The sequence below is a fragment of the Ranitomeya variabilis genome, chromosome 4, assembly GCF_051348905.1.
Source record: "Ranitomeya variabilis isolate aRanVar5 chromosome 4, aRanVar5.hap1, whole genome shotgun sequence".
In the NCBI taxonomy this organism is placed as follows: domain Eukaryota; kingdom Metazoa; phylum Chordata; class Amphibia; order Anura; family Dendrobatidae; genus Ranitomeya; species Ranitomeya variabilis.
The window spans coordinates 743,199,881-743,215,423 of record NC_135235.1 but is presented as its reverse complement, the minus strand read 5'-3'; the positions used below and the strand labels follow the sequence as shown (position 1 = coordinate 743,215,423).

Here is a 15,543-nt window from a genome sequence, read left to right as displayed (position 1 = left end):
GATATATGGTGGAGGAGCAGGGTGACAGCAGCACAGAGTATTTCAGGAGAGCAGTGTGCTGGTCTATGGGAGGTCACAGAGGGAGATATATGGTGGAGGAGCAGGGTGACAGCAGCACAGAGTATTTCAGGAGAGCAGTGTGCTGGTCTATGGGGGTCACAGAAGGAGATATATGGGGGAGGAGCAGGGTGACAACAGCACAGAGTATTTCAGGAGAGCAGTGTGCTGGTCTATGGGGGTCACAGAGGGAGATATATGGTGGAGGAGCAGGGTGACAACAGCACAGAGTATTTCAGGAGAGCAGTGTGCTGGTCTATGGGGGTCACAGAGGGAGATATATGGAGGAAGGAGCAGGGTGACAGCAGCACAGAGTATTTCAGGAGAGCAGTGTGCAGGTCTATGGGGGTCACAGAGGGAGATATATGGAGGAGGGAGCAGGGTGACAGCAGCACAGAGTATTTCAGGAGAGCAGTGTGCTGGTCTATGGGGGTCACAGAGGGAGATATATGGTGGAAGGAGCAGGGTGACAGCAGCACAGAGTATTTCAGGAGAGCAGTGTGCTGGTCTATGGGGTCACAGAGGGAGATATATGGTGGAAGGAGCAGGGTGACAGCAGCACAGAGTATTTCAGGAGAGCAGTGTGCTGGTCTATGGGGGTCACAGAGGGAGATATATGGTGGAGGAGCAGGGTGACAGCAGCACAGAGTATTTCAGGAGAGCAGTGTGCTGGTCTATGGGGGTCACAGAAGGAGATATATGGTGGAGGAGCAGGGTGACAGCAGCACAGAGTATTTCAGGAGAGCAGTGTGCTGGTCTATGGGGGTCACAGAAGGAGATATATGGGGGAGGAGCAGGGTGACAACAGCACAGAGTATTTCAGGAGAGCAGTGTGCTGGTCTATGGGGGTCACAGAGGGAGATATATGGGGGAGGAGCAGGGTGACAACAGCACAGAGTATTTCAGGAGAGCAGTGTGCTGGTCTATGGGGGTCACAGAGGGAGATATATGGTGGAGGAGCAGGGTGACAGCAGCACAGAGTATTTCAGGAGAGCAGTGTGCTGGTCTATGGGGGTCACAGAGGGAGATATATGGTGGAGGAGCAGGGTGACAGCAGCACAGAGTATTTCAGGAGAGCAGTGTGCTGGTCTATGGGGGTCACAGAAGGAGATATATGGTGGAGGAGCAGGGTGACAGCAGCACAGAGTATTTCAGGAGAGCAGTGTGCCGGTCTATGGGGGTCACAGAAGGAGATATATGGTGGAGGGAGCAGGGTGACAGCAGCACAGAGTATTTCAGGAGAGCAGTGTGCTGGTCTATGGGAGTCACAGAGGGAGATATATGGTGGAGGAGCAGGGTGACAGCAGCACAGAGTATTTCAGGAGAGCAGTGTGCCGGTCTATGGGGGGTCACAGAGGGAGATATATGGTGGAGGAGCAGGGTGACAGCAGCACAGAGTATTTCAGGAGAGCATTGTGCCGGTCTATGGGGGTCACAGAAGGAGATATATGGGGGAGGAGCAGGGTGACAACAGCACAGAGTATTTCAGGAGAGCAGTGTGCTGGTCTATGGGGGTCACAGAGGGAGATATATGGTGGAGGAGCAGGGTGACAGCAGCACAGAGTATTTCAGGAGAGCAGTGTGCTGGTCTATGGGGGTCACAGAAGGAGATATATGGTGGAGGAGCAGGGTGACAGCAGCACAGAGTATTTCAGGAGAGCAGTGTGCCGGTCTATGGGGGTCAAAGAAGGAGATATATGGTGGAGGGAGCAGGGTGACAGCAGCACAGAGTATTTCAGGAGAGCAGTGTGCTGGTCTATGGGAGTCACAGAGGGAGATATATGGTGGAGGAGCAGGGTGACAGCAGCACAGAGTATTTCAGGAGAGCAGTGTGCCGGTCTATGGGGGTCACAGAAGGAGATATATGGGGGAGGAGCAGGGTGACAACAGCACAGAGTATTTCAGGAGAGCAGTGTGCTGGTCTATGGGGGTCACAGAGGGAGATATATGGTGGAAGAGCAGGGTGACAGCAGCACAGAGTATTTCAGGAGAGCAGTGTGCTGGTCTATGGGGGTCACAGAAGGAGATATATGGGGGAGGAGCAGGGTGACAACAGCACAGAGTATTTCAGGAGAGCAGTGTGCCGGTCTATGGGGGTCACAGAGGGAGATATATGGGGGAGGAGCAGGGTGACAACAGCACAGAGTATTTCAGGAGAGCAGTGTGCTGGTCTATGGAGGTCACAGAGGGAGATATATGGTGGAAGGAGCAGGGTGACAGCAGCACAGAGTATTTCAGGAGAGCAGTGTGCTGGTCTATGGGGGTCACAGAGGGAGATATATGGGGGAGGAGCAGGGTGACAACAGCACAGAGTATTTCAGGAGAGCAGTGTGCTGGTCTATGGGAGGTCACAGAGGGAGATATATGGTGGAGGAGCAGGGTGACAGCAGCACAGAGTATTTCAGGAGAGCAGTGTGCTGGTCTATGGGGGTCACAGAGGGAGATATATGGTGGAGGAGCAGGGTGACAGCAGCACAGAGTATTTCAGGAGAGCAGTGTGCCGGTCTATGGGGGTCACAGAAGGAGATATATGGTGGAGGAGCAGGGTGACAGCAGCACAGAGTATTTCAGGAGAGCAGTGTGCTGGTCTATGGGGGTCACAGAGGGAGATATATGGTGGAGGAGCAGGGTGACAGCAGCACAGAGTATTTCAGGAGAGCAGTGTGCCGGTCTATGGGGGTCACAGAAGGAGATATATGGGGGAGGAGCAGGGTGACAGCAGCACAGAGTATTTCAGGAGAGCAGTGTGCTGGTCTATGGGGGTCAGAGGGAGATATATGGGGGAGGAGCAGGGTGACAACAGCACAGAGTATTTCAGGAGAGCAGTGTGCTGGTCTATGGGGGTCACAGAGGGAGATATATGGTGGAGGGAGCTGGGTGACAGCAGCACAGAGTATTTCAGGAGAGCAGTGTGCTGGTCTATGGGGGTCAAAGGGAGATATATGGTGGAGGGAGCAGGGTGACAGCAGCACAGAGTATTTCAGGAGAGCAGTGTGCTGGTCTATGGGGGTCAAAGAGGGAGATATATGGTGGAAGGAGCAGGGTGACAGCAGCACAGAGTGTTTCAGGAGAGCAGTGTGCTGGTCTATGGGGGTCAAAGGGAGATATATGGTGGAGGGAGCAGGGTGACAGCAGCACAGAGTATTTCAGGAGAGCAGTGTGCTGGTCTATGGGGGTCACAGAGGGAGATATATGGTGGAGGAGCAGAGTGACAGCAGCACAGAGTATTTCAGGAGAGCAGTTTGCTGGTCTATGGGGGTCAAAGAGGGAGATATATGGTGGAAGGAGCAGGGTGACAGCAGCACAGAGTGTTTCAGGAGAGCAGTGTGCTGGTCTATGGGGGTCAAAGGGAGATATATGGTGGAAGGAGCAGGGTGACAGCAGCACAGAGTATTTCAGGAGAGCAGTGTGCTGGTCTATGGGGGTCACAGAGGGAGATATATGGTGGAGGAGCAGAGTGACAGCAGCACAGAGTATTTCAGGAGAGCAGTTTGCTGGTCTATGGGGGTCAAAGAGGGAGATATATGGTGGAAGGAGCAGGGTGACAGCAGCACAGAGTGTTTCAGGAGAGCAGTGTGCTGGTCTATGGGGGTCAAAGGGAGATATATGGGGGAGGAGCAGGGTGACAGCAGCACAGAGTATTTCAGGAGAGCAGTGTGCTGGTCTATGGGGGTCACAGAGGGAGATATATGGTGGAGGAGCAGGGTGACAGCAGCACAGAGTATTTCAGGAGAGCAGTGTGCTGGTCTATGGGAGGTCACAGAGGGAGATATATGGTGGAGGAGCAGGGTGACAGCAGCACAGAGTATTTCAGGAGAGCAGTGTGCCGGTCTATGGGGGTCACAGAGGGAGATATATGGTGGAGGAGCAGGGTGACAGCAGCACAGAGTATTTCAGGAGAGCAGTGTGCCGGTCTATGGGGGTCACAGAAGGAGATATATGGTGGAGGAGCAGGGTGACAGCAGCACAGAGTATTTCAGGAGAGCAGTGTGCTGGTCTATGGGAGTCACAGAGGGAGATATATGGTGGAGGAGCAGGGTGACAGCAGCACAGAGTATTTCAGGAGAGCAGTGTGCCGGTCTATGGGGGTCACAGAAGGAGATATATGGGGGAGGAGCAGGGTGACAACAGCACAGAGTATTTCAGGAGAGCAGTGTGCTGGTCTATGGGGGTCACAGAGGGAGATATATGGTGGAGGAGCAGGGTGACAGCAGCACAGAGTATTTCAGGAGAGCAGTGTGCCGGTCTATGGGGGTCACAGAAGGAGATATATGGGGGAGGAGCAGGGTGACAACAGCACAGAGTATTTCAGGAGAGCAGTGTGCCGGTCTATGGGGGTCACAGAGGGAGATATATGGGGGAGGAGCAGGGTGACAACAGCACAGAGTATTTCAGGAGAGCAGTGTGCTGGTCTATGGGGGTCACAGAGGGAGATATATGGTGGAGGAGCAGGGTGACAGCAGCACAGAGTATTTCAGGAGAGCAGTGTGCTGGTCTATGGGGGTCAAAGAGGGAGATATATGGTGGAAGGAGCAGGGTGACAGCAGCACAGAGTGTTTCAGGAGAGCAGTGTGCTGGTCTATGGGGGTCAAAGGGAGATATATGGGGGAGGAGCAGGGTGACAGCAGCACAGAGTATTTCAGGAGAGCAGTGTGCTGGTCTATGGGGGTCACAGAGGGAGATATATGGTGGAGGAGCAGGGTGACAGCAGCACAGAGTATTTCAGGAGAGCAGTGTGCCGGTCTATGGGGGTCACAGAAGGAGATATATGGTGGAGGAGCAGGGTGACAGCAGCACAGAGTATTTCAGGAGAGCAGTGTGCCGGTCTATGGGGGGGTCACAGAGGGAGATATATGGTGGAGGAGCAGGGTGACAGCAGCACAGAGTATTTCAGGAGAGCAGTGTGCTGGTCTATGGGGGGGTCACAGAGGGAGATATATGGTGGAGGAGCAGGGTGACAGCAGCACAGAGTATTTCAGGAGAGCAGTGTGCTGGTCTATGGGGGTCACAGAGGGAGATATATGGTGGGGGGAGCAGGGTGACAGCAGCACAGAGTATTTCAGGAGAGCAGTGTGCCGGTCTATGGGGGTCACAGAGGGAGATATATGGTGGAGGAGCAGGGTGACAGCAGCACAGAGTATTTCAGGAGAGCAGTGTGCTGGTCTATGGGAGTCACAGAGGGAGATATATGGTGGAGGAGCAGGGTGACAGCAGCACAGAGTATTTCAGGAGAGCAGTGTGCCGGTCTATGGGGGTCACAGAAGGAGATATATGGGGGAGGAGCAGGGTGACAACAGCACAGAGTATTTCAGGAGAGCAGTGTGCCGGTCTATGGGGGTCACAGAGGGAGATATATGGTGGAGGAGCAGGGTGACAGCAGCACAGAGTATTTCAGGAGAGCAGTGTGTTGGTCTATGGAGGTCACAGAGGGAGATATATGGGGGAGGAGCAGGGTGACAACAGCACAGAGTATTTCAGGAGAGCAGTGTGCTGGTCTATGGGGGTCACAGAGGGAGATATATGGGGGAGGAGCAGGGTGACAACAGCACAGAGTATTTCAGGAGAGCAGTGTGCTGGTCTATGGGAGGTCACAGAGGGAGATATATGGTGGAGGAGCAGGGTGACAGCAGCACAGAGTATTTCAGGAGAGCAGTGTGCTGGTCTATGGGGGTCACAGAGGGAGGTATATGGTGGAAGGAGCAGGGTGACAGCAGCACAGAGTATTTCAGGAGAGCAGTGTGCCGGTCTATGGGGGTCACAGAAGGAGATATATGGGGGAGGAGCAGGGTGACAGCAGCACAGAGTATTTCAGGAGAGCAGTGTGCTGGTCTATGGGGGTCACAGAGGGAGGTATATGGTGGAAGGAGCAGGGTGACAGCAGCACAGAGTATTTCAGGAGAGCAGTGTGCTGGTCTATGGGGGTCACAGAGGGAGATATATGGTGGAGGAGCAGGGTGACAGCAGCACAGAGTATTTCAGGAGAGCAGTGTGCCGGTCTATGGGGGTCACAGAAGGAGATATATGGTGGAGGAGCAGGGTGACAGCAGCACAGAGTATTTCAGGAGAGCAGTGTGCTGGTCTATGGGGGTCACAGAGGGAGATATATGGTGGAGGAGCAGGGTGACAGCAGCACAGAGTATTTCAGGAGAGCAGTGTGCCGGTCTATGGGGGTCACAGAAGGAGATATATGGGGGAGGAGCAGGGTGACAGCAGCACAGAGTATTTCAGGAGAGCAGTGTGCCGGTCTATGGGGGTCACAGAGGGAGATATATGGTGGAGGAGCAGGGTGACAGCAGCACAGAGTATTTCAGGAGAGCAGTGTGCCGGTCTATGGGGGTCACAGAGGGAGATATATGGGGGAGGAGCAGGGTGACAGCAGCACAGAGTATTTCAGGAGAGCAGTGTGCTGGTCTATGGGGGTCACAGAGGGAGATATATGGTGGAGGGAGCAGGGTGACAGCAGCACAGAGTATTTCAGGAGAGCAGTGTGCTGGTCTATGGGGGTCACAGAGGGAGATATATGGTGGAGGAGCAGGGTGACAGCAGCACAGAGTATTTCAGGAGAGCAGTGTGCTGGTCTATGGGGGTCACAGAGGGAGATATATGGTGGAGGAGCAGGGTGACAGCAGCACAGAGTATTTCAGGAGAGCAGTGTGCTGGTCTATGGGGGTCACAGAGGGAGATATATGGTGGAGGAGCAGGGTGACAGCAGCACAGAGTATTTCAGGAGAGCAGTGTGCTGGTCTATGGGGGTCACAGAGGGAGATATATGGTGGAGGGAGCAGGGTGACAGCAGCACAGAGTATTTCAGGAGAGCAGTGTGCTGGTCTATGGGGGTCACAGAGGGAGATATATGGTGGAGGAGCAGGGTGACAGCAGCACAGAGTATTTCAGGAGAGCAGTGTGCTGGTCTATGGGGGTCACAGAGGGAGATATATGGTGGAGGAGCAGGGTGACAGCAGCACAGAGTATTTCAGGAGAGCAGTGTGCTGGTCTATGGGGGTCACAGAGGGAGATATATGGTGGAGGAGCAGGGTGACAGCAGCACAGAGTATTTCAGGAGAGCAGTGTGCTGGTCTATGGGGGTCACAGAGGGAGATATATGGTGGAGGAGCAGGGTGACAGCAGCACAGAGTATTTCAGGAGAGCAGTGTGCTGGTCTATGGGGGTCACAGAGGGAGATATATGGTGGAGGAGCAGGGTGACAGCAGCACAGAGTATTTCAGGAGAGCAGTGTGCTGGTCTATGGGGGTCACAGAGGGAGATATATGGTGGAGGGAGCAGGGTGACAGCAGCACAGAGTATTTCAGGAGAGCAGTGTGCTGGTCTATGGGGGTCACAGAGGGAGATATATGGTGGAGGAGCAGGGTGACAGCAGCATCCTTTTCCATCCTGTCCTGGCGATGTGTGAAAGTGAGGTGACAGGCGCAGACCGGGGTGACGCTGGGGGGAAATGTAGCCATATAGTAACAGTAAAAATGAGACCCCTCACCAGCCCTCCCCTGACTGTACCTGCCCCTCTATTACCCCAGACCCGTGTGCAGGTGCTCAGCCAGAACCACCTAGAATGTGTCCCCTTTTTGCAGACAACACTGCCATATACTGTAGATCACACAATACTTGGTGGCTCAGCAGTCAGTATCACACAAGATAGGATTAGATACATGAATCGGCAGATTCCTCCCAGACACTGTTCCGAGAGGTGGACTGTTTTGCCTCCCTGTAGATCTCACATTTTAGGAGGGACCACAGGTTCTCTATGGGGTTCAGATCAGGTGAACAAGGGGGCCATGTCGTTATCTTTTCTTCTTTGAGACCTTTACTGGCCATCCACGAGTCTTGGGCTTTGTGGATGGCCTTGCAAACAAAGTTGGCACTTAAAAGAACATTATATCAAGCCAGGAAAATTATAGCAGCACACTGGTTGGACAGGGCGCCAGCTACTTTTAGGGAATTTTTGGAAAAAATGAATCTACTGCTACGTCTGGAAGGAGTATATAAAAAGAGGAGAGCCCTGCATAAATACTGTAAAATATGGGAGGATCGGAAAATTAACCAAGACATGGATATTATGTCCTTAATTGGCGATAGCTGGGTAATATTATTACTTGTATCCAGAGAGATATGTCTGATTAAGGTCCTTGGAGTGAAGCATATAAAATCTGTTCCCATAATGTCCTTACTGTTTCAGGAGAAATCTAAATAACTTGAAGACTTGGGATTTACTGTATATACTCGAGTATAAGCCGACCCCCCTAATTTTGCCACAAAAAACTGGGAAAACTTATTGACTCGAGTATAAGCCTAGGGTGGAAAATGCAGCAGGTACCGGTGAATTTCAAAATTAAAAATAGATACTCCATACCGTTCATTATGGCCCCATAGATACTCCACATAAAGCTATGCCATATATACAATGCTCTGCACCGTTGCCCCATAGCTGTGCCATATAGTGCTCTGCACCGTTGCCCCATAGCTGTGCCATATAGTGCTCTGCACCGTTGCCCCATAGATAGCTGTGCCATATAGTGCTCTGCACCGTTGCCCCATAGCTGTGCCATATAGTGCTCTGTACCGTTGCCCCATAGCTGTGCCATATAGTGCTCTGCACCGTTGCCCCATAGCTGTGCCATATAGTGCTCTGCACCGTTGCCCCATAGCTGTGCCATATAGTGCTCTGCACCGTTGCCCCATAGATAGCTGTGCCATATAGTGCTCTGCACCGTTGCCCCATAGCTGTGCCATATAGTGCTCTGTACCGTTGCCCCATAGCTGTGCCATATAGTGCTCTGCACCGTTGCCCCATAGCTGTGCCATATAGTGCTCTGCACCGTTGCCCCATAGCTGTGCCATATAGTGCTCTGCACCGTTGCCCCATAGATAGCTGTGCCATATAGTGCTCTGTACCGTTGCCCCATAGCTGTGCCATATAGTGCTCTGCACCGTTGCCCCATAGCTGTGCCATATAGTGCTCTGCACCGTTGCCCCATAGATAGCTGTGCCATATAGTGCTCTGCACCGTTGCCCCATAGCTGTGCCATATAGTGCTCTGCACCGTTGCCCCATAGATAGCTGTGCCATATAGTGCTCTGTACCGTTGCCCCATAGCTGTGCCATATAGTGCTCTGCACCGTTGCCCCATAGCTGTGCCATATAGTGCTCTGCACCGTTGCCCCATAGCTCTGCCATATAGTGCTCTGCACCGTCCATTATTGCCCCATAGCTGTGCCATATAGTGCTCTGCACCGTTGCCCCATAGCTCTGCCATATAGTGCTCTGCACCGTCCATTATTGCCCCATAGCTGTGCCATATAGTGCTCTGCACCGTCCATTATTGCCCCATAGCTGTGCTGCTGCTGCAATAAAATAATAAATGACATACTCACCTCTCTTGCTCCTCGGCGTCCCGTCCCGGCGTCTCTCTGCACTGACTGATCAGGCAGAGGGCGGCACGCACACTATATGCGTCATCGCGCCCTCTGCCTGCAGTCAGTGCGGAGAGACGCCGGGAAGATGGCGCGACGCCCGGCGTGTGGAACGAGGACAGGTGAATATGCGATACTTACCTGCTCCCGGCGTCCCGTTCCTTCCCCCGGACAGCTGGTCTTCGGTGCCGCAGCCTCTTCCTCTGTCAGCGGTCACCGGCACCGTCATTAGAGAAATGAATTATGCGGCTCCGCCCCTATGGGAGGTGGAGCAGCCTATTCATTTCTCTAATGAGCGGTCCCACGTGACCGCTCAGGGGAAGAGGCTGCTGCACTGAAGACAGTGGGACGGGCAGGGGGAGCGTCAGGAACGCCGGAACAAGGTAAGTATGCCTCAGCGCCCTCTCCCCCTCACCCGCCGACCCCACCACCGATCATGACTCGAGTATAAGCCGAGAGGGGCACTTTCAGCCCAAAAATTTGGGCTGAAAATCTCGGCTTATACTTGAGTATATACGGTATCTTTCATAATGTTTATTTTCACATGAGCGTACAGATTGCCGTATCCAGCTTCGATATGTTGATTAATATAATAAGATACTTGCTAATTGCTATGTGGTCCGGATAATGGAGGGGGAGGGGGTTTGGATGATTGTTGTCTTGTTGTATGTAGAAAAATTCAAGAAAAATGTATCTGATTTATAAAAAAGATTTTACAAAGGGGACAAACAATACATCATATGCAGAACATGAAATAAACAAGATTAAAACAGGAAACTTACTATAGTGATCACAGAGATGATTTGGCTTAGTGAAGGAGAGCACTGCGATTGGGAACGTCCAGTGAACGGGATCGTACATACACTGATAAATATCTTTCTCTATGAACCCAGATCATAATTAGCCTTGACCTTTTATCAGCACCTAAGTTACACCCAGACTCCCCTCCTTGATGACCTCACGTGGGCCGGGTGGTGGGATGTTCTCAGCCCTTCAGGATTTTATAAAATTACCAATATTAACAATATCTTCCCTCCTGAAGACCGTAGAAGTTCAAGATCGCCGCTATGTTTTTATCGCAATTTTACCTTTTCATATAGATGGTAAACAGGACATGGCTGGAGTCAGCGATCTGACCACTACTGATTTGGGGCTTATAGGCAGGTGTGGCTGTATGGATTTTAATGTTTTCTATAACTGTGTCTTACAGTCAAAAAACTATGGTAAGTTGTAAAGTAATCTCCCGTTCTCATTTAATTATATGACTGTTATATCTTTTTGTACAATTTGTCAATAACATATATTGTTTCTCCCCGTCCGAGTTATTTTTCACGGTCAATAAAATATGATTTTCCAGTCATTGATTTTTCACACTCTGGGTATGGGAATGGATTGTCTCGGTGTGGCATTTTCCAGCGGTGTCTTGCGCTCCCGGGATTCATGTGAGGTTGTTACATCATGTGAAACCTGCCCCCAATCAGCACTGACGTCGCCATCCCCACCTTCGGACAAATCAAACATGGTAAGGAAGTCTGAGAGAAGCCACAGCCCTGGCTTCCAGTTGATATTCAATACATCCAAAGGCGGGGATAGTACAGACGGCACTGAATAAGAGCAGTGGTCGTCTGATGCAAGCGCCGGCATGGAAGCTGAGATGAGTGTTTTTATTTTACTGAGGCCAAACAGAATGACAAGGGGTTGTTGACAGTTAATTATTTCCAACATTTTGAACATAAAAAAAGCTTCTCCCCTCTATGACTGCTGTGATGTTTATTAAAAGCTAATTTTCAAAACAAAATAGTTACAACATTAAGAATATCAAAAAGGCTTCTTCCCTATGAGACTTTTCTTGTGACGAAGGCTAGCTTCACATTTGTGTTCGAGAAGGCTGTGGATGGCAGCATACTTCCTCCCTTCTTCCTCCCTGAAGGCCCGCCTACTTCTGTATGCATCCTGCGTACCTGTCTTTAACATTGGGTATAAGGGACATACGTTGTATGCGGATGCATCCGCATGCGCCGATTTGAGGTGTGCAGCGACTGCACGAAACCGCAAAATTTACATATCCGCATACAACGCATGTCCCTGCATACCCAATGTTAAAGACAGGTATGCAGGGCAATGCAGGACGCATACAGAAGTAGGCGGGCCTTCATGGAGGAAGAAGGGGGGAAGTACGCTGTCATTCGCCGCCCTCCCGACCGCAAATGTGAAACCAGCCTAAGAAGAGAGGTTTTCTTCACAAAACATTTTCCACATTCTGAACAGAAAAAGACTTCTGCCCTCTGTGGGTTCGCTGATGTTTGATAAGACATGATTTCACTGTAAAATATTTTCCACATTCTGAACATGAAAATGGCTTCTCCCTTGTGTGAGTCCTCTGATGTTTGAGAAGACTTGATTTCTGAGTAAAACATTTCCCACATTCTGAACATGAAAATGGCTTCTCCCCTGTGTGAGTTATCTGATGTGTGATAAGATGTGATCTATATGTAAAACAATTCCCACATTCCGAACATGAAAATGGCTTCTCCCCTGTGTGAGCTCTCTGATGTTTGAGAAGACTTGATTTCTGTGTAAACCATTTCCCACATTCTGAACAAGAAAATGGCTTCTCCCCTGTGTGAGTTACCTGATGTTTGAGAAGACTTGATTTCTGTGTAAACCATTTCCCACATTCTGAACAAGAAAATGGCTTCTCCCCTGTGTGAGTTACCTGATGTTTGACAAGACTTGATTTCTCTGTAAAACATTTCCCACATTCTGAACATGAAAATGGCCTCTCTCCTGTGTGAGTTATCTGATGTCTATTAAGATGTGATTTCTTCTTAAACCATTTCCCACATTCTGAACATGAAAATGGCTTCTCCTCTGTGTGATTTCTTTGGTGTATGCCAATATCTGATTTGTTCTTAAAATATTTCCCACATTCTGAACATGAAAATGGCATCTCCCCTGTGTGATTTCTCTGATGTGTGACAAGACTTGATTTTAATGTAAAACATTTCCCACATTCTAAGCATGAAAATGGCTTCACCCCTGTGTGAGTTCTCTGATGTTTGACAAGACTTGATTTATCTTTAAAACATTTTCCACATTCTGAACATGGAAATGGCTTCTCCCCTGTGTGAGTTCTTTGGTGTACACCAAGATCTGATTTATCATTAAAATATTTCCCACATTCTGAACATGAAAATGGCATCTTCCCTGTGTGGATTCTCTGATGTTTGACAAGAATTGATTTCCGTGTAAAACATTTCCCACATTCTGAACATAAAAATGGCTTCTCCCCTGTGTGGGTTCTCTGATGTATATCAAGAGCTGATTTAGCTACAAAACATTTCCCACATTCTGAACATACAATTGGCTTCTCCCCTGTGTGAGTTCTCTGGTGAATAACCAGATGTGATTTCTTGTTAAAACATTTCCCACATTTGGAACAAGAATAGTTATTATCTATTGCGTGAGTTTTTTGATGTTTAAGAAAAGATTTTTCTACAGGAATACTATTTCCATATTCCAAACCTGAAAATGATTTTTTTGCTTTATGAGCAATTAGTTTTTTAATGCTTATTTTGAGACTTTGATTTTCCTTAGTAGTCGGAAATGAATCATTAGACAGGACCTGTTTGAAAGGATCAGATGAGAGATCATCATTGTGAATTAATGATGGTATATCTGGAGTAATGGCATTCACTTCAATTGTATCCTGTGGAATCTCACGACCATCTGTTTTGAAAATTGTAGTTGTCAGCTGTCCCTCTGATCTCCTGGTACAGTCATCTGCCAAGAATAAAATAAATTATTAATTTTTAATAAGATATCCTTAAATTATATTTTTGAAAATTTCTACTTAAACTGTAAAAATAGCAAGTTATGTAAAAATACTGACATACCAAGAGAATGATAGCTCATAGACTAATAGAAAACCTCATAAGAAGCATGAGTAGATCGTGGAGCTCAACTGTTTGTTCACTCTGCTTCCCAAATATCGAATAAAATGCCACCAAACTGTATTGTAGGCAAAAATAATATAAGCATGGAGAGTCTCCCGTAATACTGTATAAAACATAACCTTTATTGTTTCCATTATAAAATATTGCAACCCCGGACAAACAACCAACAATGTATAAAGTGCTTGTGCTAAACAGTGCTCATTAAAAAAAGGTTTGGTCTCACCTATCCCGATGACTCCCCCTTATTGGGGAAGAAATGCATTGGGAAGATAATGAATCTTTGATACATAAGAAGATAAGATAATGAATTTAGGACATACATTTGGTGGGATGTCAGTAGCAGACTATACTTGGGTACTGTCCTTATAAGGACGGGAGCTATACAGTGGCACAACAGGGAAGGATAGTCATCCTCCATTCTCTTATATACCAGCAAAAGCTCCTGTCATTTTGGACCTGGATACCGACAGATCCTTGGATCTGACTACTGACAGAACACTGTGGATGGGTAAGACCAAACCTTTTTTAATGAGAACGAGCACTTTAGTATTAACCCCTTTCTGCCATCGGACGGAATAGTACGTCTGATGGCAGAATCCCCATTTTGATGCAGGCTCCGGCGGTGAGCCCGCATCACAGATGGGGCATGTCAGCTCTTTTGAACAGCTGACGTGTGCCCGCAATATTTGCGGGCGTTATCACGATCCCCTGCACATATTATAATAATAATAATAATTTTTATTTATATAGCGCCAACATATTCCGCAGCGCTTTACAACTTATAGAGGGGACTTGTACAGACAATAGACATTACAGCATAACAGAAATCACAGTTCAAAACAGATACCAAGAGGAGTGAGTGTCCTGCTCGTAAGCTTACAAACTATGAGGAAAAGGGGAGACACGAGAGGTGGATGGTAACAATTGCTTTAGTTATTTGGACCAGCCATAGTGTAAGGCTCGGGTGTTCATGTAAAGGTGAACCAGTTAACAGCCTAAGTATGTAGCTGTACAGACACAGAGTGCTATTAACTGCATAAAGTGTATGAGAACATGATGAGAGGAACCTGATTATGTTTATTTTTATTTATTTATTTTTATTTATTATTTATTTTTTTTTTTTTTTTTTTTTTTTATTAGGCCACACAGGGATAGTTAGGTTAATGCGTTGAGGCGGTAGGCCAGTCTGAACAAATGCTTAAAACTGTGGGGATTGGGGATTAATCGTATTAACCTGGGTAGTGCTGTTATGATCCTGGTGGTTAGGATCACAGAAACTGACCTGATAAGTAAACCAGAAATTAGGACAAGCTCTGGGGATGTGGGAACTTTACTGACCGCAACCCTGATCCTATCAACACACACTATAAGCAGCGTTCCTAAAATCCTAGACGCCTCTTCACAGCCTGAGAAACTAGCTACCCCTAGAGAGAAAGCAAAGCCTCACTTGCCTCAGAGAAATTACCCCAAAGTTTAGACAGCCCCCCACAAATAATAACGGTGAATTAAGGGGAAAATACAAACGTAGAAATGAAAACAGGTTTTAGCAAATGAGGCCCGCTAACACTAAATAGTCAGAAGATAGCAAGGAATCTGTGCGGTCAGTATAAAATGCTATCAAAAATATCCACGCAGAGAATACAAGAACCCCCAAACTGACTCACGATGTGAAGGGTGCAACTCCGCACCCCAGAGCTTCCAGCAAGCGAGAAAATCACATATAAGCAAGCTGGACTGAACTCATCATATACTGAGAAACATTTTCAAGAAAACAATGAGCAAACATGAACTAGCAAGACTTAGCTTCTCCAGGAGGAGACAGGTCACTAGTGAAGTCCAAGAGAGATCAGGACCAGTACTGAATACAACGACAGCAGGCCACAAGTAAAGGTCCAGGTGGAGTTAAATAGGAGCCAGCATAGTAGAAAATGAGGCAGCTGGAACCCAGCTACTGACAGCCATATCGCTAAAAGCCACCAGAGGGAGTCCAAGAACAGAACTCACACAGTACCACTCATGACCACAGGAGGGAGCCCGAGAACGGAATTCACAACATAGTGCATTCCAAAGAATCGGCGCAGCACTTATTAACTAGTTAAATGCCA

At 48.6% G+C, this 15,543-nt stretch overlaps 1 protein-coding gene across 1 annotated transcript in view; it reads right to left on the bottom strand.

Moving 5' to 3' along the window:
* Positions 1–10,110: 10,110 nt before the first annotated feature.
* The window catches only part of LOC143768054 (uncharacterized), a 54,054-nt gene continuing 48,621 nt past the window's right edge, over positions 10,111–15,543 (bottom strand). The window contains exon 8 of the mRNA XM_077256720.1: positions 10,111–13,265. Within this exon, the coding sequence (XP_077112835.1) occupies positions 11,722–13,265 (1,544 nt within the window). The 3' untranslated portion in view covers positions 10,111–11,721. The remainder of the gene's footprint in view (positions 13,266–15,543) is intronic.